We start from the raw sequence: 25,053 nt of genomic DNA on the forward strand, positions 1-25,053 counted from the left end.
TGAGGAATCCTGCGGCAGATGAGTTTGTGAAGCTGATTGTCAAGCTGGTGTATCAAGCAGCAGTCTATACTATCTGGAAAGAAAGAAATGCTCGGATTCACAATAACTCGTTTCGTCAAGCGACAGTGGTGATTAGAGAGATCAAGCAGGCGGTGCAGGCTAGGCTTGATCCTCTTTCGAGAGCTCATAGGTCAAGACGAACAGATATAACTTTGTTGGGTACTTGGATGAGCAGGTTTGGCTAGTGATGGTAAGAGCAGTTTTGAGTGAGAAGCGTTGATGAAGTTTCGTGGTCAGAAGTTGTGCAGCCGAAAGGTAAAACGGTTTTGGTTTAGGGTCGTAAATGCTCTTGTCGTTTTAATTTTTAGCAAGTTGTAATCTCTTTTTAGAGTTTTAATAAATAAAGGAAATTTAATTAAAAAAAAAAAAAAAATAGACGACCACTTCTCCACCACACAATTCGACCAATTTAAATAATTCCTCATCACATAATATTCCTTGTACATCTAAAAAATTATTTTAATATTTATTCTTTTAACTGCTACCACGTCTTCATTTTGTTTCTATTAAACTGCAACATATTTTCTAAATCATTTGTTTTTCTGCATAAAATTATGATAATATATTTATAAAAAAATTAAAAGTCTGATAAATATTTTTTTGGGTTTATGATGAATTACATTATAAGTCATCAATAACTTGATCACTAAACATGTTACAAAATATATTAGAGAGTTTAATAAATTTTGTAACAAGATACAAAATTTGTTAACTTGTTACAAAATATGTTAATGAATTAACAAATTATGTAACATGATGTAAAATATGTTAACACTAAAATAACATCACCTATAGTCTCGCTAACATGATACACAATTTGTTAATATTTAAAATAACATCAATTTCTATTGGATTTATGATAAAAACTATATAATAACTCATCAGTAACTTGACCACCAAACATTTTACGAAATATGTTAGCGAAATAACAAATTTATTACAAGACACAATATTTGTTAACGTGTTATTAATTATGTTAGCGAGTTAACAAATTTTGTAATATGATACAATTTTGTTTACATGATACAAATTTATTAACATTAAAATAACATCAACTATAGTATAGCTAACATGATACACAATTTTATTAACATTAAAATAACATCAATTTCTATGGATTTATAATAAAACTACATTATAACTCATCAATAATTTGACCACCAAACATTTTACATAATATGTTAGCACATTAACAATATTTGTAACAAAATACAAAATATGTTAGCATGTTACAAAAATATGTTAGCGAGTTAACAAATTTTGTAATATGATACAAAATTTGTTAACATTAAAATAACTGATCAATAAATTGACCACTAAACATGTTACAAAATATATTAGAGAGTTAGCAAATTTTGTAACAAGATACAAAATTTGTTAATATGTTACAAAATATGTTAGCGAGTTAACAAATTTTGTAACATGATACAAAATTTGTTAACGGTAAAATAACATCAACTATAGTCTCGCTAACATGGTACACAGTTTATTAACATTAAAATAACATCAATTTTTACTAGGTTTATGATAGAACTATATTATAGCTCATCAATAATTTGACCACCAACATTTTACAAAAAATGTCAGCGAGTTAACAAAAATTATAACAAGATACAATTTTTTTTAACATGTTACAAAATATGTTAGTGAGTTAAGTATAACTATTTTATAGTTTCTAATTAGAAATGCAACATGTAACAGCTATGCATATTTACGACGGTTAACTCAAGTGTTATCGTTCAGAAAGTCTAAAAATTGATTTCTAACTATAAACAAAAAAATGGAGATGCAGAGGAGGTTGAAACATTGAACCATTAAATTTACCAGTTTTTCTTTGAAATATATCTCAAATGAACCTCTTTGTTTTTCTCTGAAGAAAATAAAAGCTCCAAAAAAAAAAAAACAGATCTCAGCCTTTTGCTTCACTCTCATCTTCAACACATGCGTTGAGGATCTAAGGAAGCTGTAATTTATTCATCTTTAAAAATTCAAAAAACGTTGATTTTAAATTTGGGATTGAGAGAGAAGAAAATTGTTAGAACAAAATGAAAAAATATCTTAAGGAAACAACTAACGGTGAAAAAGAAGAAAGATACTCAAAATTCATGTGGATAATCATTTATTCAAAGGATTGGTTTGAAATGGATATTTAATCTATGAGAAAACCTATTTTATTTGTCTCTGAGGAGATTAAATAAATTTTAAAAATAATTTTTAAAAAATCAATGACACAGCAAGAGATAGGTAAGTAGGATGACAGACTAGAGATAGGTGTGTAGGGTGGCAGAGACACTAACGTAACTAGAAACATACAGTGTAAGTTGCAGTAGGGAGAAAATCGGAATGGAAAATAGTTTATGAAGTTGGATGGTACTCTCCTAATTAAGGTAGTGGGTAGAGGCATACAAGCTAATTTTCCCAAAATTGTATCGCAGATTAATATTTAAAACTAATTTAGAACCCTCTATTATAACATTAAAAGATTTTGTGTGACAAATTTTCAAAGGGAAGTTTTCAAAAAAAAAAATTGAATGAGAAAACATTTGTTGCACAAAAATATACAACTAGAAGGAATCAAGAGGTTTCATTGCTTCTCATAAGTACACCATCCTTGTTGAAAAAAATTTACCATCCAAAATTCCCAAAAAGCTGACCATGACAGGATTCTTAATGCCCGTACAGGTCACAGAAAACCAAACTAAAATCCAAAATCTGCAGTAAATAACTTCAAATATTTTAAGACGAAAGTAAAAGAGAACACAATCTATATATTCTAATTAGTTTTCACTTTCTCACAAGTTCAAGAGTATATATTCTAATTAGCTTTCACTTTGTCAAAAGATTCAAATTAGTACATATCATTTACGTTACAATATATAAAATTGTTATGTATGCATAAATTGATTTATGAATAAAAGCTACGTTTGACAACAGATCTAATGGTAAAGGCATACTCCATCTTTGACATATACACGCTACCATCAAACGCGTTGCAAACGCAGAGAGCCGCGGTAACACGATTACAATATCTTACTATTTCTAAAATATACATACAAATCCAATAACAATGTAGGAAAGTCAAATGATTAAAAATAGATGCGAAAAGGTACCAAAAAGAAGTTGTAGAAATACTCCAATCAATGTCACGAAGTAAAGAGTTAGGCAGCCCCTTGATTTCAGTCCTAACCCACTGACATTTGGCCATAGATTCTCATTTTTCTTCTAGAAGCCGTATTTATTTGTAAATTATAACATCAAAGTTTATATTTAAAAACGAAATATATCATTATTAATTTTATCAATGGTTTTAGACTAATGAAATGGACTTTGGGCCTCAAAATAATAATTCTTCCCTGGGCTTATACAAGCTATTGATATTTTATACAACTGCGTATATAAAGGAAATGATCAACTTTATTAATTACTTGCACAAATGAGAAAACCTTAGAAACCTTGCGTCTCAAGGTAGCTTCGGCAGACAGAAACAGAGAGCCTATGGCGACTTCAACGATGGGAGCAGCAAGAAAAAGACTAACTCCAGAAGAAGTAAAAAAGAGAGAAGAACAGGACGAGATGGTTACTGCTGCTTTTGCTTTAACCCACTTCATGTTCTTACGCGACAGAATCCAAGCTGATGATCGTGAAAACCATCCCTCCAAGAAGAGAAAAATCATCAAGAAAGATGATACCGAAGAAACCCTAGAGTTGCTCCTCAGATGGACCAGCGGTCCACCAAAAAATCTACCGGAAGCGACCATGGCAGTGTTGGGACGATGCAGCAAACCGATATGGAAGCAGTTAACAAAGAGCGACGTGAAGAAAGATCAAAACAGGCTTATGCTAGGTAAGGCGCAAGTGGACAAGAACTTTCTGCCTCTTTTTGAAGAATCAGACACTCTGCTTGGGAAAGAGGGGACTAGGGTTTCGGTGTACGGACCAGACGGTAAGGTTTATGAGATGATGTTCAAGATGTGGAACGAGAAGACTCCTGTGCTGATGTCAGGATGGAACAAGTTTGTGAAAGAGTATAAGCTCAGTATGTATTGCGATTTTCTCACGGTATTGATGTTTATGCACAAGGAGACTCGTGAGATTTGTGTCGCTATTGACTTCACTAGGCATCCAATTGTGAAACAGTTGAGTGAGAGGATCTCAAAGATTGTCTTCAAAGTCGAGGATTAGAATTAGGGTTTCTGAGATAGAATGTGATTTTTTTAGGACTAATTCGTTTTTTTTGTTGGAGATGAAACTGGTAGAAGATTATTGGGTTTCAGGTTTTTATTAGGAACTAATTTATGAGATTTTATAAGAAATTGATTGAGGTTTTGTCAGAACATTTTGCTCTTCGTTGTTCACATATTAAGACAAAAACTATGTTGTTCTAACAAACAATGGTTAATGAATATGTAAGGGGTAACTAGCAAACTATACATAGGTATTACTTATTAGTGTTTATTTATGTGATTCTCCAACTACACTTACCTTCTTCACTTTCAAGTGTTATGCCTTTTGGTAACAACTAAACATTTATCCCTTTAAGACTGTTAATTAAGAGTGTACTAGATTTTGACCTGCGCTTTGAAGCGCAGGTTTATTTTTAAGATTTAAATATTTTTAAACTTAAATTTTTAGGTAGAATATAAATTTGGACACATTTACTCGGGATTAAGGAACCAAACCGCCATACAAAAAACCACAACCAAAAGTGGACCGAGTTTCATATATAACCGAGGGGATCCAATATTTCTAACACCATAAAACCAGGACCGGATATACCCAATTTTTTGATATACCTACTATGCCTAAAATATTAATTATTTTTAATTTCTAAATAGCCAAATATCTAAAAATAATATTTATAAACCGAATTACCCAAAACCAAATTACCTTTTTTAATTCGAAATATTAAAAGTTATATTCGATATTTTGTCCAAAAACTTGAATTACCTAATATTTAAACTGCCGAACCCAAAATATCCGATTTTTTTTCTTATAAATCCAAAATTACCAAACTGAAACCAAAATACCCAGACTGAAACCAAATGTTGATGAGTAATAATACATATATATTTAATTGGTGTGGAAAGCATTGTATTTTTATAAATTATTTCACTTCTTTTAAAATATAAACAATGTCTTCATACCCGATATAGACTATTGTCTAACCAGTAAACCTGATAATCGTATATAATATGATTTGGATTTAATGAAAAATCCTTAGTTAAATATCCAATAAAATCTAAAACCCCCGTAAAACCCACATACATTATAATATTTTTTGAAAAATCTGATTAAACTTTTTATATATATTTTTAATTGTAAAAACTAAATAAATTATTTAATTTGTCATATAAAGACATTGTATTTGTGTTATGCATCTTAACTTATAGGTTTTGTAGTGATTATAAGTGACATCTGTGAGTTTTGAAATTAAAATTAAATTAAATGAAATTGTTTTAGGATTCTTCTACACTCTCAGATTGTGAAATGGAAATATATCCTGTATGCTGTATTTCTCATAAAACAAATATTGTATTATACTTCCTTGAAAATGAGTATTTAATTTTGTTTAATCTCCAAAAATCTGAGGAATTACGCGTCAGACGTTCTCCATCGTTGCACTTTTCACTCATCACCCCTCAAAGTCTCTTCTTCTTCCACAAGAAATCAACAGAACCACCTAAACCACAATTCAAAAAGATAATATCAGACACCAATTCCGAATCCTCAAACTTCAACGCCCAAAACAGCGACGTCACCGAATCAATCATCTTTTAATGAGATAACATTTAAGGAAATACAATATCCGGTATCTTTAAACCAAAGAAATATTTAAGGGAAATGTCACACCGTTAAACCATTTTGTTGTTATAAAATCTATTGTGTGGATGGACCATAACCAAGTACTTAACCAAGTACTATACAAGTCCAACATATACAAGAGGAAGTGCAAGGAGGTTTACATCCGGTCTACATCGGTTCATCTACAAACCGGACCGAGATCAGAAGACTCAGTCAATCTTGGAGTTATCACCATGACCAAGTCTTCTCTATGACATCAATGTAGTCAATGTAATCAATGTGTAGATTTTATTCCTTGTAAAGCATTTGTAAACCCTTGTACCAAACCAATATATATTGTGGTGTTGGCTAATGAGAAATACACACAACTTTCTCACAAATCACTCTCCACATTCTCTTTAGTTTATAACACGTTATCAGCACGATAGTGCTCTCCACCTGAGAAGTCTCTCTCCACCTGAGCTCTCTTTTCCGGCCATCTTTTCTGGCCACAAAATCTTAAATTCAGGCGTAACTTTAAACCGCCGTATCTCTCAAACCCTGTGGAGCCAGACGACGATCCACCTATCAAACTGAAGCCCAAGACGAGAGGAATCGGTTGCCGAAGACGGCTTGTCGATCCGATCTCTGACGCGTCGTGAATAGCATATACAATCCGCGCCGCCGACTCATGGTTTTTCCGGCCACCTCCTCCACCTCTCTCTCAACCAGCTCATCTGTGGATCAACTCTCTCTCATGGTGGTCCATTCAGATTCTTGTGGTGTAAAATGGTAAACTAATCTATTCATAAAATCTAAGAACACCATTATGTTTGAAAAGAAATCTAAGGATCTATATGAATCCATAATATTAAACTTGTTTCTATGATCCATTGATCCATAAGAAATTTGATTCTGAATTATTTTGAATCCATAAAAGTTGTAATTCTCTAAAGGTTCTAAATATCTCAAATCAGAGTAAAATATTTAAAGATCTATATGAATCTTGATTATAAAATTCTTATAAAATAAAATGTTAAATCCTAAATCTCCTTCTTGGTTTGTAAGCCATAAATCGGCTCTACCTTTCTCCTATATGATCCGGCCTTAAATCCGGATTTGTCTAAAGGATTGAAACCAATAATCAAACCTTTGTTCATTCGCATCACCAGCTGTTCCAGCAGGTTGTATAAGTCGTTTATCAATACCATCAAAACCCTTAAACCTCTTGCTTGGTTTTTCAACCAGAAAAATCGAAAATCCAAAGATCAAAACCATGAATCCAGTCAACCAAAAATAAAATCAAAATTAAATCCCATCATTGCATATCTTTGAATATTGATGTTTGCTTTGTAACTGTTAAAAGTTTTATGATTTTTATAAATGCAAAATCGGATTTTATAAATGCATATTTGATTTTATTAAATGCATATCTTTGACTGAAAATGTTTATAAGAAATTTTATAACATATAGTCTTGATTTTAATAAGATAGAATAAATATGCATGAAATCATTTGATCATATATGTTGATAGCTAAATAATTGAACCAACCTTGAATAGATTTCATATCATATTGAATATTGATCACATAAGTTGATAGTTAATCTTGATCTTTTACCATGCTTGAAACTGATGATTGAATTGTATACTGATCATGTTGCATAAGCATATATCAGTTTAGTAAAAAAAATTTGAATCATCTTGAATCATCTTGAACCAACTTTGAATGCAATTGTCATATTGTTTAAAATCTGACCATGCATAATTGTCATATTGCTAAGACTGATTTTATGCTTGCATATAATTAGACCAAATCGGTTTTCTTTTAAACTTAGCATGTTTGCTTTGATTGAAATTATAAACTTGTTCAAACCGATCAAACATGGATAAGTAAATTGGTAGATCATTCACATATCATGAACTGATCATTTCCATGCATCTTCTTGTCATATAGTTTATTAAGAATTAAGCATCCTTGCTTTTATTAAAATATAAACCTTCCTTGAAACCAATTGATTTAAAAATCTGATTGAATTTGGTTTAGACATTTCCTGAAAATTATAAATTTTCTTGTCTTGGTTTACCCGGTAAGGGGGAGAAGGAATCGGTTATTATTTTATGATTTTTGAAAACCAAATATCCTCATGCATTAAGAATCACATTTATATTATTTTTGGTTCAATGCTTAGGACAGAACATCCGATTAGTTCTTGAGCCATGCATTTATCATTCGACCATTGTGATTGATTTTCATCCATATTGCTTGATCTCATTTAAAATTATGATTGATCCTTATTCAAAATTCTAAAGGGCTTGGAAACCCTATATGAAATTATATATATATATATATATATATAATCAATCCAAATATGAATTATAATTAAAAGGATCACTAGATGCAGTGATCAATGGATCATTGTCATACTAGAAATGCTTAAAGCAAATATATTATATGATTTGGAGGAAGCCTTATTAAATCATTATTAAATCATATAAATTAAATCATATAAATTAAATCATATAAATTAAGGCTTCTATTGCTTGCATAAATTCTTGATGCTTGAAAGCAATGTTAATTCAGATGTTGAAAATCATCTTGAAATCTAAATCTTGGTGACTATATCTAAATTTCTCACTTTTGAGATAGATACAAAGCGATTTTCTTAATCATAAGCCATCACCTTACTGGAAGTCTCAATGATCAATATCTCACTATTGAGAATCCTCTCGACCTTTGGATAAAACTTAAATCCAGAAATGATCACCATAATACGGTGCTATTACCAAAGGTCCTATATGATTTGAGGGACCTAAAGAACCAAGACTATAAGTCTGTGGATGAGTATAACTCGGCTCTATTCATGATAGTCTCATAGTTGAAACTGTGTGGAGAGACTATCACATATGCTGACATGTTAGAGAAGAAATTCTCTACATTCCACAAGCAATGTTTTGCTTCGGCAATAATACCGAGAAATAGGTTCCTCCACATATGCAAATTTAATCTCTTGTTTGTTGCTTACTAAGTAAAACAATGAGTTACTCATGAGGAATAGTGAGATGAGGCCTCCTGGATTTTAAGGCATTTCCTAAGGCATATACGGCCAAAGAGCCATATGAAAGAGTCAAACCATGGCCATGAAAAAGGCCATGGAAGATGGCAAGGGTGTGCGTGGATATCACCTACAACATTAGTCGAGGCCGAGGCCAAGGTTATCAACCTAGCCGTGGGTATAAGTCCGTGGGAATAAGTCCGATTTTAAAAACCCAGGCCTCGACCAAATCTGCTTGCCATCAGTGTGGGATGAATAATCATTGGGCCAACCGATGTAAAACTCCCAAACACCTTATTGAACTCTACCAGGAGAGCATAAAGGGATAGAACCCTATGGCCCATTGGGTCCATCTAGATGGTGCGAATAATTTCGACCATAAGAATGATGATCAGCTTGAATACGAGACTTCATATTGCCTTAAAGAGGCCAATTAGATTTTGACATCATTTTACTTTGTCTTTGTTCTCTATTGTGGACCAAGCCACATTACATTATGAGACAAAAAATATTTTATTCAAAGTCATGGCTAGTCCAACCTCATGATGCCTAAAGGCACGCATTTAAAAATCTCTGATGCATTACATTCCACATAAATCAAAGTAAAATTTATCAAAGTTTCAAAGACATTCATATGAATGGTCTACATATTGAAACTATGGGCAAAGGAAAGAAAGGATTCCTTATGATTTATGAAAATGCCCAAGGCCAAAGGAAAGTCCTAGAGACTATACCTACTATATCTATAGGCCTTCATTAAGCCAAGATAAATATGATTGTGGGTTAAGTACCCCAAATCACTTTCCAAAGAGTTCAGAGAAGCCTATAACATATGGCACGACATGCTCGGCCATCCAGGCTTTATTATGATGCATAAAATACTCTTGAACTCATTTGGACATTCCTTGAAAGAAAGGAAATGAGGTCCGACCAAGGCATTGCCTAAAAGGCATTATATTCACCCTGTAAGACCCATTGAATTAAGAAGAAAATATGGTTTCCAACAATGGGCAAAAAAGGAATAAAAGTACCTAAATTAAAATTGCCTAAGTGGTCGAGACTACATTCTCTATTGATCTAGAGATCAATATGATATTAGGCAAATAGCCAGGGCAATCATAATCATGTTTGATTGACCCACGGAAATTATCACTTAGATGGCATTACCATACTTAGCCATCTGAATTATGATGTAAAGATTTAAAAAGGCACAAAAGCTATCCCATAAGATCTCACGTTTGTGCAATTTATATCTATGCACAAGGGAATTTATTGTCCCAAGTACCACGAATTAGAGTATGTTCATGAGGGGGAGTGAGGACAAATCCCATGATACATGACCATACTAAAATCCGTGAAACATGGTCCACAACCATATTACATATTGGTTGAATTTATGAGGATATGACCATTACCTATAAGGTTCAAAATCTAAAAGTCCATATGCTTGGGGACATCATGAGTTATAAAAGATTAACTTGCATCAGGCCATAGATATTATATCAGGCCATATAAGTGATAATAAATATTCCCACCTCAGACTAATACGGATCATGAGTCCAGACATATATCATATTAAGATATTATGAATTAAGATATTATGAATGAATCCACCACAAATATATGTGCCATCTAAAGATCATATGATCTTAGAATCTCATAAGGAGGATTAGGAATATATGTTGGATATATATTATGAATATACTTTCTCCATAAGTTTAAAAGAAACCTTGAGCCAAAATGGGTGATTTAATCATAGGCCAAGGAACAAGGATTACATAGAGTTTATGAATCCCAATATCCAACATTTGAAAGGAGAAGTAGTAAGCTGGTAAAGAATGGTATCAACCATCATTGTCTTGGCAAAGATCCTCGGACTAGAAAAGATTTATAGACGTCCATATGCTACAATGATAGCAAAATAAAATGCCAGACACATTGACCCGAGAAAGAATGACTATGTCATCCCAGCTTAGCACCACACGGTTTTGATGTCTTAAAGACACAAACAAGTTGCTACAGAGTCTAATATAAGACCGAATATATGTTCCAAAAGGAACCTCGGAAATTAAAGAAAGGTGCAAAAAGAAACCGAGGTCATAGACTTTCCAGACAAGGCCGAAATGGCTATGCCGTCAGTATCAACACTTGGGGTTCGGGACGCCGGGCCTCATGGTACTGAAGGCATTGATAATGATGAGATCTCAATGAATTATTTGATGTCTGGAAGGAAACCATATATATATAAATGTGTCGACACAATACATTCATAAGAAAAAGCGCGAATATGTAGCACATGAATAATGAATCGAGGATCATGAACCCACGCAAGAGTACTCATAATAATGAATAAAGAAAGAAACGTGGGGTTTCTAAAGTGACAAATTAAAGGCGTATTGAATTGGCCATGAATATGTAAACGCCATATGATGCCCAGTGAATAGATAAATCCTGAAAGAAGGATAAAATCGTGAGACAGACCAAGGGAGGTCTATATAATCCAAAGTGGTGGATAATACTACATATGTCACTACATATAATGTCTGGAAGAAATTCAAAAGATGTAGTATGTTATATATGACTCACTGGATGATAATAATATTATTGGTACCTAAAAGGTTTACCAAAATATACTGAGCTCAGAATCATAAGATGAGAAAAGAAGTTCTCATGAACAGCATTTTCCTAAAACTGTCCATGGACTGAATTAAATTGCTACATGTAAGCAAATGAAAAAGTTCTATAAGAACAATTCAAATCAGTCCATAGATGAATTTTTTGTGATATACTAACCAGCCTAAGATAGGTTAAATGGTTATTCATCAAACCTTAGAAAGGTTATAGACCATCACCACAAATTAGCCAAATTTTGGTAATACTTATGGTTGGTCAAAATTCTCAGCATGAACCAACCAAGTTGTGGTATGAATGAATAAGCTATCATAAAGATAAGCTATAAGATCAAAGTTCATCTTTGAACAAAAAGGTGTAGGACCGCATTATGCGTCCATATGCGACCCAACGGGTCCGACCATATTATAAGATTTGGTCCATGATAAAGTTGTAGATCATGGATGTCATTAGACATAAATTTGAGGATCAATTAGATCAATTCTATGTCATGACCATGTCCGGCCTAGATCAGTCTAATCGTCCATATATATATGTGTACGAATTGCCGGCACACTAAGACTGCAAAATGACTTAGATCGATCATAGATAAACTATGGATATAAGGATCATGATCTAATAGACATGACCTATGTATAAAGTTGTCTATGGCAAATAATATTATACTCATAAAGCTAAGGCATGTCCATAAGTCCTAAAGAGCTAAGTTGCTCATACTTGATATAATGATGATCCATGTTATATAAAGGATCTAAAGTACTAGCCGACCAATATTATGGAAAGGCATATAAAAGTGATTTGGTCAAAGACCATAATCAAACGACCAGAATATAAAATAGTACATTTTATCTAAAGTACTTAAGTGGTCGATATCAAAGTGGTATATTTTCTAAAGTATCATCAGGATTCTAAGAGACATGATATGTCCGAACAATACAAGATTGTTCAAGTAAGAATCCATGAACATCTATTCAGCAAGTGATGTTCAAATCAGGGGGAGTAGTATGTGTTGTACTCTTTTTCCTTAACTATGGTTTTATCCCAATGGGTTTTCCTAGTAAGGTTTTAATGAGGCAACATTAAGCATATTATGAACTCATATGGTTATGGCATCCAAGGGGGAGTGTTATAAAATCTATTGTGTGGATGGACCATAACCAAGTACTTAACCAAGTACTATACAAGTCCAACATATACAAGAGGAAGTGCAAGGAGGTTTACATCCGGTCTACATCGGTTCATCTACAAACCGGACCGAGATCAGAAGACTCAGTCAACCTTGGAGTTATCACCATGACCAAGTCTTCTCTATGACATCAATGTAGTCAATGTAATCAATGTGTAGATTTTATTCCTTGTAAAGCATTTGTAAACCCTTGTACCAAACCACTATATATTGTGGTGTTGGCTAATGAGAAATACACACAACTTTCTCACAAATCACTCTCCACATTCTCTTTAGTTTATAACATTTGTAATGTTTTCTCCGTTTTTAATGAGATAACATTTAAGGAATATTCTATAATCATCAAAATAATTATAATCGGTAACATTATAACCGTAGGACCAAAATAATAATAAATAATAATAGGTAGGCCAAATAACTTTTAAATAGATTTTTCAGAATGTTTCTGTTTTAATAGTATAGATAGCATATGCTTCTAACAAACACACAAAACCAAGTTCAACAACTGTAAACAACTATAAAAGACAGAGAAAAAGAGATCTCTATTGCCTAAAAGCTTTATACTACTGTTGACATGCTGGAACAAATTATCCCACTGCAATAAAACTCTACCAAAACCAGATTTGGTGTCTGCTTTGCTTCCAGATCAGTAAAAGTAAGCGGACATGCGCAAAGTTTCATTGCATTTGGATCTACCCCTATGTCCTCCTCCTCAGTTGCCTCGCAGCACTTGTTTCATAGGCTAACACACTACTACACGAACTTCTTTTCTTGCTTGCTTGTCCACTCGTCGAGCTCTTATCCCCTCCTGCAACCGTGCTCAGCAGCAGCTCAGACAACATAGAGGGACAGCTCCGGTTCAAGTGCTTGAACCCTTCAGACTTCATTACAGCTGCACCAACACACACATCACACTACTTTTTGTTAGATCTTCCTGGATTCTCTTCAGGGATAATATCTTTGAAACATATTCAAAAGTTCACCATATTTGGAAAAAAACATATACATATCTACTGGTTTTACTCAAGTTCAGAAAATGTATACGCTATCTTTTAGATGTGAATACCAGCATTTACTGACACTCAACCTTTAATAGTATGCATATAAACATGATATACGACATATGCATATAAATGCACACTGATCAATAACAATGTATAGGCAACACGCACCTCGCAAATTTCCTGGAGATATAACAAACTTTAAGCAGAAGGCTTTGAGCTCTACCAAGTGGTGCTGTTCAGCCAGTGCAAGTGTTGTTGCCACATTATCAACATTTAGATTTTCACATAGAAAAACTTCACATAACACCTTTAACCTTTCAATGTCATAGAGGTCAGCAGCTGCCAAGAGATGCTGAATCATGTTCGTGAGTGAACTGACGGAAGCAGACCCCGTAATCTTGTGCAAATCAGGGAGTACATCAGTGTAGATGAAGCTAAGCATAGCCTGTAAAAATCACCACATCCCAAGTCAGTAGAACTGACAGTTCCATGTAGAAGTAACTATTCACAATGTAATATATTGAAAATTAACATTACCTTAAAGATGGAAGGCTCGATGTCTTCTATCACTATCCTCTCCACATTGTTACTCCCAATTGGTCCATAGAACTGAGCTCTAAACACCGTCGAGCGTGCTGCGAGGATGAGTTTGTGAGCTTTGTAAGTCTCATCTCCGACTTGGAAAGCTATGTCGCAGCCAACTTCGGAATCTAGCAAGTCTTTCAGTCCCTGACGCATATCAGACGGTGGCGGCGCAACGCCAAACTGTTTCGGACCTTCAAGACGGGCTCTAACAACTCCAACAGTACAATTGATGACAAGACAATCATCCTTCAAATAGTCAGAAGCTTCTAAAACTGTTCGTCTTAAAAAGCGTTTGTAACCCCTGTGACTCGTTAACGATAAGTCACGTTAGAAGGAGATTTCATTGTAGATATGTCGTTCAATGGAAATAACTCACTGTTAAGAACTCAACAAATGATGCAGAAGACGACTTCTCAACTATGTAATTACAAAACATAAGCATAATTTTCCCTTCTTCAACACCGACATGCAATTCAAGGAGAAGAAAAAAAAAACAGTCAGGGACTCAGGGCTGGTCATATGAACAAGCAGATGAAACATTCATATTAATCCTCTATATATATACCCTCTAAATTATGAAATTTTTTTTTTTATCAAAAACTTGAACAAATTTTTTTTTATCAAAACTAATACTAAAATATTTATAGCTTCCATAATTTGACAACAGTTCCTTCAAGCAGAAGACAACATTTTAGAAGTGTTTCAGACATGAAACCAATAACAAAATTTCCCTTCTTCAAGCAGATGACAAAACATTATAGAAGTGTTTCAGACATAAAGCAATTAACAACAGCTCCCTTCTATAAGCAGAAGACAGAAGTCATAAAACCAATAACAACAGTTCCGTGTCTGAACACCAACATGCAATTCAAAACAGAAGACAGCCGTTCTAATCTTTTAACACCAACATGCAACTCAACCAAATTTTAGCCAAAAAAAACACGCAATTGAAGCAGAACACAAACAATACAAGAAACCAGAAACTCACCACATGCTACATTTAGACTTAAGCGTATGAGGCCGAGGACCACCTTCGAGCGTACCATCAAAGTGACTATGCACCTTATGCCTCCCTTTACCGCTCTGATCCATCAACTTGAGCTCGAACAAAGCCCTAATGTCACTAGAATCACTCTCTAAAGAGACGAAGAGAGATACGTACGCGGAGTTGTCCTCGGGCTTCTTCCCGTCGGGGTAAAAGTAGACCACCCAGTCGTATCCGGCGATGGAGAAGACGCCGCTCTTTACGTATCTCCCTGGTCCCATGCCTTTGGCTAGAGAGTAGCCCTTGATGGTGAACTGGTGTGAACCGTTCACCGTCTCCATGACCGTTGTTGAGACGGAATCTGGATTTGGGTGATCTGCAACGGCGGTGCTCATGATCGACGGTTTTGAAATTGGTGAACTTCATGAATCGGAGACTGATAACTTAATATATACGACGCGGTGGTTTGCTTTGCTTGGGGAACTAGGCCTGGGTAAAAGGCCTGAACCGAATCCAGTCCGAAAAAGTGGTATGGACCGGGTTCGGTCCTTTACTTAACCGAATGGCACTGGTTTTTGATATGGGTTATCAGTTCTGGTGGAAACATGCCTATTGTTATGGGGGCAAATGCCCCCTTCTCTTTTTTATTTTTTCCTAAACATTTAAATCAAATGTTTAGTTTTTATTCAATTTTTAGTTTGATGGTGTTTTTATTTAGTTTTTAGTACGGTACCGTCAACTAGAAATAGTTCTAAATCTGCCACTGTTTCATCACACAAAAAAATATTCAAAAGAAATCATTATAATAAAAATCAGTGGAATAGACCTTTTCTATTTTTCTTTATAGTAAACTCGTTTTATTCAATTTTTTAATTAACTAGTTCCATTTTATTTATACCAATTACATATGTAGATAATTTAATATTTTAAAACATATGTATGGGGAGAAACAGAAAGGTAAATAACAAAATTCAATGTTATTGAAATGAAATTAAATATTATTTAAAGGTTAATTATATTGAAATGACAAATTCATTTTTATTGAAACATACAACTTATTCCAATTTCTGTTTAATTGGACATATCATTTCATAAGTTATATAAAAATTTCTAAAATTTGCTACTCCCTCCGTTCTCCGAAAGTAAGATTATCTAAAGTTTTCACATTTATTAAGAATTTAATAAATATTTATAATTTAGTTTACTATTTATTTTTCTATATATTTTTCAAAAACTATTCGCCAATCAAATTTAATCAATTCAAATATTCACAATTAATATTTTTCAAAAGTATATAAAAATATCTTAAAAATAAAAAAAAAATATCTTTGTAAAACAAAAATAAAATCTAAAAAATCTTACTTTTCGGGAGGAACGGAGAGAGTATTATTTTTATTATTTTGATTAATTTGTGTCATAACTTGACATTAAATTTGTATTTAGCAATTTATAGAATTCTCATATTTTAACATCAGCAAAAATATCAACCACCCTGTGTTGAGAATTTAATTTAAACGTGACCCTTACCCATTACAGAGTATATCTGCAACGGATCTGAAAACTCTTGAGAATTATTTCTGTAAATGTACTTTTAACCAAAGAGGAGGAACTAACTTACACACACACACACACACACACACAGAGTCACGAACACACACTGTGCAGAGATCGAAAAGATCTCACTGGGAGATCAGATCCGATCCCTTAAGACGCAAGCATCATCATGAAACCGTTAGCGAACGCGGATCTACTAAAGAGTCCCACACTGATCAAGATCTCAGCCTTACTCCTCCTCACCCTCGCTTCCTTCTACTTAGGCAAGCACTGGTCCAACGACTCCTACCACCAGCTCCTCTTCTTCTCCTCCTCCGCTACCTCCACCTCCGGGAGCTCGATTCCGAAGATCTCAATCTCTCCCAACAGCAACAAAACCTTCAATCTATCAGCAATCATCCCTTCCAATCACACCACACCACCGCCGATTCCGATTCCGATTCCGTCGGAAGCTAATCCTCCTCCGATTCCTTCTCCTCCGCCTCCGATTCAGAGCTACGGAGTAGTCGATGAGAACGGCGCGATGTCTGACGATTTCGAGGTGGGGGAGGTTGAGGATTGGGGGAACCAAACGGAGACCGTGGAATCGGATAGCGACGACGACGGCGAGTCTAGGCCCGCTAGGTTTAGAATCAAGAAGTTCGGGATGTGTCCCGAGAGTATGAGAGAGTACATCCCTTGTTTGGATAACACCGACGCGATCAAGAAGCTCGAATCTACAGAGCGTGGTGAGAAGTTCGAGCGGCATTGCCCTGAGAAAGGCAATGGGTTGAACTGCTTGGTTCCTCCTCCTAAAGGCTACCGTCAGCCTATTCCTTGGCCTAGAAGCCGTGACGAGGTAACTCCTCCTTTGCTCGCAATCAGAGCCAGTCCTGAGCTTAGCTAGATAGATTCGCCTCGGGTCTAAGTATGTATAGATTAATAGGCTCAAAAATATATGTATTGATCATTTAAGTAATTAGTTGAATTCTCAAAAATCTCAGGACGCTTGTATTTGCTTAAGATTATGTATAGATTATTAGGCTCCTAAATTGATTATAAAGATATATGTATTTGATCATTTAGTGATTGTTTCGAGTCTCGAAAATCTCAGGACCCGCTCTGCTTGCAGTTTTTTGTTTGTTGAGTTTTTGCTTAAGGTTAAGACTTGTTTTTTTATGGATAGGTGTGGTTCAGCAATGTTCCTCACACTCGTCTTGTTGAAGACAAAGGTGGTCAAAACTGGATCTCACGAGACACAAAAGACCAGAGCAAGTTTAAGTTTCCTGGAGGGGGGACTCAGTTCATTCATGGAGCTGATCAGTACTTGGACCAGATCTCTAAGGTTTGCTTCATTCTTTCAACAAGTAGTAGTAGTTCTTGCTTTATGTCATCTTTTCATCTGATGTTGAACTGGGGAGTTTGTGTGTTGCAGATGGTTTCTGATATCACGTTTGGGAAGCATATTCGGGTTGCTATGGATGTTGGTTGTGGTGTGGCGAGTTTTGGCGCTTATCTGCTGTCACGCGATGTTTTGACAATGTCGGTTGCGCCAAAAGATGTCCACGAGAACCAGATTCAGTTTGCTCTTGAGCGTGGTGTCCCTGCTATGGCAGCTGCTTTTGCTACAAGGCGTTTGTTGTATCCAAGCCAAGCTTTTGATCTTATTCATTGTTCCAGATGTAGAATCAACTGGACTCGTGATGGTAAGCTTCTTTGGTGTGCTTGTTTCTTCACCTAGTACGCTTTGGATGATATTCTCATTCTGCTGTTTTTTTTGATGATAAAGATGGAATTTTACTCCTTGAGATCAATAGAATGCTGCGGGCTGGAGGATATTTTGCTTGGGCTGCACAACCTGTTTATAAGCATGAAGCTGCGTTGGAAGAACAGTGGACAGGTAACAACCCTTTTAGTCTCTGTGGGTATATATGGAGAGTTTTTTTTTGTTTCCATTTGCTACTTCGATTCAGCCAATATGTCTGCTCTTTTGATCTCACGTTTTGGTTTGCAGAGATGCTGAATCTTACGAATAGCCTTTGCTGGAATCTGGTAAATAAGGAAGGATACGTTGCAATCTGGCAGAAGCCCCTCAACAACACCTGTTATTTGAGTCGTGAGGATGGAACCAAACAACCTCTTTGCGATGAATCTGACGACCCTGATAATGTCTGGTACAGCTGCTAAATCTTTCCGTCTTTCTTTTGTAATGCAAAGACAAAGCTTGCATATTTGATTGCATCTAGTCTGCCTATAGACTTGGTCTTTGACAATGTGTGCATACAAATTCACACTTTCAATGTCTCATATTGTTCTGTTATTGTTTTAGGTACACAAACCTGAAACCTTGTATCAGTCGCATACCTGAGAATGGATATGGAGGCAATGTTACTTCATGGCCTGCCCGTCTCCACACTCCACCTGATAGGCTAGAGACGATCACATTTGATTCCTACATCGCTAGGAAAGAGCTATTCAAGGCAGAGTCAACCTTCTGGAATGAAATAATTGGGGGTTATATTCGTGCCATGAAATGGAAAAAGATGAAACTAAGAAACGTTATGGACATGAAAGCAGGCTTTGGCGGGTATGAAACGATAACTTTCTGTTGAACACTATGTCGGTATATAATAATACCTCAAGTTTCTTATCTAACCTCTCTTTGTTTTTTTGGCAGATTTGCAGCTGCACTAAATGATCATAAACTCGATTGCTGGGTTCTCAATGTCGTTCCTATCAGCGGGCCTAATACACTACCTGTCATTTATGACCGTGGGCTACTAGGAGTGATGCACGATTGGTACTGCTTTTCTCCTTCAATCTAACATATAAAAACATAAAATTATGGAATCTATATCTGATAACCCTTGGAAATTAGTGAACCTTTGAAGAATATTGCATGATTCTTGCTTTTTGAGCTCACGTTTATCTGTTGTAATTAAACTAAGATTAAGGTTGTGGGTATTATTAACAAGCTTTGCATTCTGCTACAGGTGTGAACCATTTGATACATACCCAAGGACATATGACTTCTTACATGCCTCAGGACTCTTCTCAATCGAAAGAAAAAGGTAAATAGCTATCCACCGTTGACTTGATGATGGAGTGACCATTCTACTTTTTGTTCAATGAGTTATAAAGCTGAGTAACGGTTGTATCAGATGCGAGATGTCGACCATATTGTTAGAGATGGACCGGATACTGAGACCAGGAGGACGAGCATACATTAGGGATTCAGTTGATGTTATGGATGAGATTCAAGAGATCACAAAGGCAATGGGATGGCATACATCTTTGCGCGACACATCCGAGGGTCCTCACGCAAGTTACAGGATTCTAACGTGTGAGAAGCGTCTCCTTAAGGCTTAATACAAGACAAACTACTGCACTTAGACGACACAAAATTGTATTGTTTGGTAATCCCATTCTTATTAATCCAGAAACAATTTGAAAAAAAAATCTTTAATGTGTAATTTATTTACAAAGATGCCTTTATAGATGTGTCATCACCACAAGTTTCTTCATTTATTTTTTTTTAAAAACCAACACTTACTAGAAGAACTACAATATGTGTCATTGGTAAACATATAATATATTTAGATTTATGATGAAATAACGACACACGACATTTAAAAAGAAAAAATTAGTTGGAAACAATATGGATTCTCTTGCGTTTTTATTCATCGTTTTTTATATAGCATATAACATATTCACTCATTCAGCCTAGCATGTTCCCGAATTTCCATACGTTGGAAACAATATGGATTCTTATTAGTCTCAGATTCTCAATGCACATATTACTTGAACCTAAACATGATCAACAAGCAAGATTGCTCTCAATGCACATATTACTTGAACTCGAATCTGGCCCCACTGCAATGCAATGATTTGAACCAATCCAAACTAAAATTTATAAATATCCGAAAAATATTTGAATTTCTAACTCTCTAAAAATCTGAAGTTCGAATAGATCAATTGAATTCAGACGAATATATGAATGCACATATCTAGAAACAGTTATACAAAAAATTCTTAGTACAACATATAATAAATAATCTAATAAACTATTTCACTATGCATATAGTGGATTACTACCTAGTAGAAGATTATATTATGTTATAAGGTGAACTAGATATGTTGCATTCATATATTCGTACGAATTATATACGTACCATCATATAATTAATCATATAATTAATAATATTTTATGTGTACCATCACGTAATATTTCACATAGACAATATATGTGTACCATCATTTAAATAAGCACATATATTATGTTTTTAAAACTTAATTAGATATAAAAACAATAATTTAAATTGGTGTTTGAAATATTTTAGTAAACATCATTTTTTGAATATATATATATATTTTTGAATCAATTTTTGATACAAATCAATATTAAATTATTATTTTTGATTTGAAATATGTGTATAAAATTTAAATTTGTTTTATGATTACTTTTTAGACAAAGAAAATATTTAGGTAATTAGATTGAACTATTTTCGTATATTTTAAAGATGACCTAGATAAATAGTTTCTCATAATATAATGGACTTTCAATTTTTATTAATAACATATCAGTGTTTCCAAACAACATTATACTTATGAAAATTTAAAATTTTATCCGAAACTTAAAACCATATCAGAAAACCTAAATCTAAAACTTAGAAAAATACCCATAATACCAAAAATATACCAAAAATATTAAATACAAAAAAAAGATTCTTAGAAGTTTCGGATTTTTTTGTTACCTTGTCAGGTCTCATGTTTGGGTTGGGTCGGATCCAAGATCCGCAAATCTTCCATAACAAGACCTAATAAGGTAAAAAGATTGAATCGGTTCCTATCTAAACTAGGATTTTTGGGTGGATTTTCGATCGGGTTCTTGGGGTCTAGGTAAAATGATCAGACCTATTATAGACATAGACAGTTTCTCTCCGCCAATTACATTGCACCGATAATATAGAACAATATATTTATCACTAAGTAAAGTCATTATCTAAAATTGGAATTTTATTGTATGAAGAATTCCATAGAAGTTTCTTGATCACATATGAATATGTGGTAATAACTAGTGTTATAATCTTCACTCCAAGCTCAGACGCCAAAAACAAATCCAATGGCACATATCAACCGTTCAACGACAACCTCATAAACGTGTACCAATCAAAACAGAAATCTCCTCATCGGCTTCTTCCTATCGCCACGTGGCTACTTAGCCAATCCGCATCGTGTGGCATCAGAGAGTTAAGAAGAGATAACGTAGTGTTTGTTGATCACTCGGTTTATAAATCTCTTAAAGTTTCTTGCACACACACCAACATCTATCCATATTCTCCGATCAAAATCTCTCTCTCTCTCTTCTCAGCTTCTTGTGTGACTTACACTTGTGAGAAATGGCCACCGCAGTTTCCACCGTGGGTGCCATCAACAGAACTCCGGTACCTCCTTCACTTTCTTATCCTTTATGATAGTGTCTAAACCGGTTCTTGAACCATGTGAACCAAACTGAGTTTAGCTTGTGTCTCTGTGTGTGTGTTGTAGTTGAGCTTGAACGGGTCAGGAGCAGGAGCTGCTTCAGTCCCATCTACCACCTTCTTGGGAAAGAAAGTTGTAACCGCGTCGAGATTCACACAGAGCAACAACAAGAAGAGCAACGGATCATTCAAAGTGGTTGCTGTGAAAGAAGACAAACAGACCGATGGTGACAGATGGAGGGGACTTGCCTACGACGTGTCTGATGATCAACAAGACATCACCAGAGGCAAAGGTATGGTAGACTCTGTCTTCCAAGCTCCTATGGGAACCGGAACTCACAATGCCGTTCTTAGCTCCTATGAGTACATTAGCCAAGGTCTTAAGCAGTAAGTTTTCATATCCTCTAGAGACTTCTCATTAGTTCCCCATAGGTTAAGGAATCTTTGGTTTTAATTTGTTTTTTTTTTCTTTTTCTTCTTGTTGATAAATAGGTACAACTTGGACAACATGATGGATGGGCTTTACATTGCTCCTGCTTTCATGGACAAGCTTGTTGTTCACATCACCAAGAACTTTTTGACCTTGCCTAACATCAAGGTAACTAACTAATAATATCACAGTTTATTGAGGTGAATAGAGAGCCTGAAATTTAGGTGGTCATTAACATTTTTAGGTTAATCTTAATAATAATTAAAAAATTAACAATTTGAAGACTATATGACGTATGTATAATGATAGTTATTTAAAATTTAGGGGTCAAGTCGAATGTTTCAGTGTATAGAACCAGTCATGGTGCATATTTGAGTTATTACATGACATATTCTAACTTTATTGATCTTGAAATTGCTTCTGGTTTTTGTTTTTATAGGTTCCACTTATTTTGGGTATTTGGGGAGGCAAAGGTCAAGGTAAATCCTTCCAGTGTGAGCTTGTCATGGCCAAGATGGGCATCAAGTGAGTCTTCTCTCTCTAAATCTATAACAAGTTTCCAGTCACATTTTTTTTTCCGACAAAGTTAGAATTTATATTTATCTTGAAAATTCAATAGCAAAATAGAATGTTTGAGTTTGAGTGAACCAAAAATGATAACAAAATCAATAAAAAGAATTTTTGTAAAAACATGGCAGATATATATGCCTTATATTGAAAATAAAAAGTGAAAAAATATTAAAATGCTTAAATATTTTTTTGCAGCCCAATCATGATGAGTGCTGGAGAGCTTGAGAGTGGAAACGCAGGAGAACCAGCTAAGCTGATCCGTCAAAGGTACCGTGAGGCAGCAGACCTTATCAAGAAAGGAAAGATGTGTTGTCTGTTCATCAACGATCTCGACGCCGGTGCTGGTCGTATGGGTGGTACCACTCAGTACACTGTCAACAACCAGATGGTTAACGCAACCCTCATGAACATTGCTGATAACCCAACAAACGTCCAGCTCCCAGGAATGTACAACAAGGAAGAAAACGCACGTGTCCCCATCATCGTCACAGGTAACGATTTCTCCACTCTCTATGCTCCTCTCATCCGTGATGGACGTATGGAGAAGTTCTACTGGGCCCCGACACGTGAAGACCGTATTGGTGTCTGCAAGGGTATCTTCAGGACTGACAATGTCCCGGACGAAGACGTTGTCACGCTTGTTGACAAGTTCCCTGGACAATCTATCGGTAATAAAAAGAACAACATCATGAGCACTAGTTTGCCTGTTGTGTCTCTGTATATGTTCTGATTCTTGATTTTCTTGTGTGGATAGATTTCTTTGGTGCATTGAGGGCTAGAGTGTACGATGATGAAGTGAGGAAGTTCGTTGAGGGACTTGGAGTGGAGAAGATAAGCAAGAGGCTGGTGAACTCAAGGGAAGCTCCTCCGGTGTTTGAGCAACCGAAGATGACTCTTGAGAAGCTTATGGAGTATGGAAACATGCTTGTGATGGAGCAAGAGAACGTCAAGAGAGTCCAACTTGCTGACCAATACCTTAACGAGGCTGCGTTGGGAGACGCAAACGCTGACGCCATTGGCCGCGGAACTTTCTATGGTTAGAACTCGAGGTTTGAAACTCCTTTTGTGTTTTCGTGTTCGAATGGAACTAGGGTTTCTGAAAGAGCATAAAAATAAATAGACTTAGGGTTTCTGAAATGGGTGTAACTTGCCTTGCAGGGAAAGCAGCACAGCAAGTGAACGTTCCTGTTCCAGAAGGGTGTACTGATCCTCAAGCCGAAAACTTTGATCCAACAGCTAGAAGTGACGATGGAACTTGTGTCTACAAGTTTTGAGTTTCCTCCTTGTTAAGTTGCTGTGTTTCTAATGTTGTTTGTCTCTCTCTCTTTTTTTTTTTTTTGCCTTTTGTGTTACTGTGGATTGGTTCATGTCCTCTCTTTTTTTTTGTGATCATGTGCAAACATTAATATTGTAAGATTGCATTGTCATAAACCATTTCTCAACTTTTTGTTTGCTTTATTAAATTAGATGGCATTTGAGACCATAATCTCGGAATCATTGACAAATTGATTATAGATCGGGCTGGATTGCACGCGATTGTGCTATTATACTGTTCAACTCAAAACTAATTGACATTAAGTAAATTAGCGCATAATTTAAGTATTATTTAACATTTCTTCCAATTTTTGATGCGAGACTTCGTCCCTAGCTTTATGTTTCTTCTTTCAACGTGCATTGAGTGCACTCCTCTGTTACTCCCTAACTACTTATCGATGTACGTTTCACAAGTAAAGCATGAGTGTTGGCATACTTG

At 35.1% G+C, this 25,053-nt stretch overlaps 5 protein-coding genes across 6 annotated transcripts in view; 4 read left to right on the forward strand and 1 right to left on the reverse strand.

Moving 5' to 3' along the window:
- Nucleotides 1-245, forward strand: part of LOC130510011 (uncharacterized) — a 964-nt gene extending 719 nt beyond the window's left edge. The window contains exon 2 of the mRNA XM_057006344.1: nt 19-245. Within this exon, the coding sequence (XP_056862324.1) occupies nt 19-245 (227 nt within the window). The remainder of the gene's footprint in view (nt 1-18) is intronic.
- Nucleotides 246-3,555: 3,310 nt separating this feature from the next.
- On the forward strand, nt 3,556-4,242 carry LOC108838838 (putative B3 domain-containing protein At4g03160). Its single transcript, XM_018611708.1, has one exon. The coding sequence runs from the start codon at nt 3,556-3,558 to the stop codon at nt 4,240-4,242; it is 687 nt and encodes a 228-aa protein (XP_018467210.1).
- Nucleotides 4,243-11,283: 7,041 nt separating this feature from the next.
- On the reverse strand, nt 11,284-15,992 carry LOC108846632 (BTB/POZ and MATH domain-containing protein 3-like). Of its 2 annotated transcripts, none has more exons than XM_018619844.2 (4): nt 15,291-15,992; nt 14,255-14,603; nt 13,886-14,162; nt 11,284-13,605 (listed from the first exon to the last, which is right to left on the reverse strand). In XM_018619844.2, the coding sequence occupies exons 1-4, from the start codon at nt 15,680-15,682 to the stop codon at nt 13,412-13,414; spliced, it is 1,212 nt and encodes a 403-aa protein (XP_018475346.1). In that variant the 5' UTR covers nt 15,683-15,992; the 3' UTR covers nt 11,284-13,411. The 2 variants fall into 2 exon arrangements, with proteins under 2 accessions (XP_018475346.1, XP_056861926.1); XM_057005946.1 differs by having other exon boundaries at nt 11,284-13,614; nt 13,877-14,162.
- Nucleotides 15,993-16,853: 861 nt separating this feature from the next.
- On the forward strand, nt 16,854-20,348 carry LOC108847781 (probable methyltransferase PMT11). The gene is made up of 9 exons (XM_018621113.2): nt 16,854-17,679; nt 18,007-18,165; nt 18,256-18,526; nt 18,610-18,720; nt 18,835-18,994; nt 19,150-19,407; nt 19,498-19,620; nt 19,814-19,891; nt 19,982-20,348. Exons 1-9 carry the CDS (start codon nt 17,011-17,013, stop codon nt 20,187-20,189), a joined length of 2,037 nt encoding a protein of 678 aa, XP_018476615.1. The 5' UTR covers nt 16,854-17,010; the 3' UTR covers nt 20,190-20,348.
- A 1,755-nt stretch (nt 20,349-22,103) lies between these two features.
- LOC108847883 (ribulose bisphosphate carboxylase/oxygenase activase, chloroplastic) lies at nt 22,104-24,744 on the forward strand. Its single transcript, XM_018621248.2, has 7 exons — nt 22,104-22,264; nt 22,368-22,687; nt 22,793-22,898; nt 23,170-23,255; nt 23,496-23,968; nt 24,055-24,336; nt 24,459-24,744. The coding sequence occupies exons 1-7, from the start codon at nt 22,220-22,222 to the stop codon at nt 24,572-24,574; spliced, it is 1,428 nt and encodes a 475-aa protein (XP_018476750.1). The 5' UTR covers nt 22,104-22,219; the 3' UTR covers nt 24,575-24,744.
- Nucleotides 24,745-25,053: the final 309 nt, after the last annotated feature.

Source organism: Raphanus sativus, chromosome 3 (genome assembly GCF_000801105.2).
Source record: "Raphanus sativus cultivar WK10039 chromosome 3, ASM80110v3, whole genome shotgun sequence".
NCBI classification, from domain to species: Eukaryota; Viridiplantae; Streptophyta; class Magnoliopsida; order Brassicales; family Brassicaceae; genus Raphanus; species Raphanus sativus.

Bases quoted from the DNA above. Each gene is read 5' to 3' on its own strand.
- LOC108847883 (XM_018621248.2), top strand. From the start codon at position 22,220: ATGGCCACCGCAGTTTCCACCGTGGGTGCCATCAACAGAACTCCG. The intron at 22,688-22,792 runs GTAAGTTTTCAT...GTTGATAAATAG, and splicing joins ATTAGCCAAGGTCTTAAGCA to GTACAACTTGGACAACATGA. The intron at 23,969-24,054 runs GTAATAAAAAGA...TTGTGTGGATAG, and splicing joins GTTCCCTGGACAATCTATCG to ATTTCTTTGGTGCATTGAGG.
- LOC108838838 (XM_018611708.1), top strand. From the start codon at position 3,556: ATGGCGACTTCAACGATGGGAGCAGCAAGAAAAAGACTAACTCCAGAA.
- LOC108846632 (XM_057005946.1), bottom strand. From the start codon at position 15,682: ATGAGCACCGCCGTTGCAGATCACCCAAATCCAGATTCCGTCTCAACA. The intron at 14,604-15,290 runs GTGAGTTTCTGG...AACGAGTCACAG, and splicing joins AAGTCTAAATGTAGCATGTG to GGGTTACAAACGCTTTTTAA. The intron at 13,615-13,876 runs GCCTATACATTG...GTGATGTGTGTG, and splicing joins AAATTTGCGAGGTGCGTGTT to TTGGTGCAGCTGTAATGAAG.
- LOC108847781 (XM_018621113.2), top strand. From the start codon at position 17,011: ATGAAACCGTTAGCGAACGCGGATCTACTAAAGAGTCCCACACTGATC. The intron at 18,166-18,255 runs GTTTGCTTCATT...TGTGTGTTGCAG, and splicing joins ACTTGGACCAGATCTCTAAG to ATGGTTTCTGATATCACGTT. The intron at 18,721-18,834 runs GTAACAACCCTT...TTTGGTTTGCAG, and splicing joins GTTGGAAGAACAGTGGACAG to AGATGCTGAATCTTACGAAT.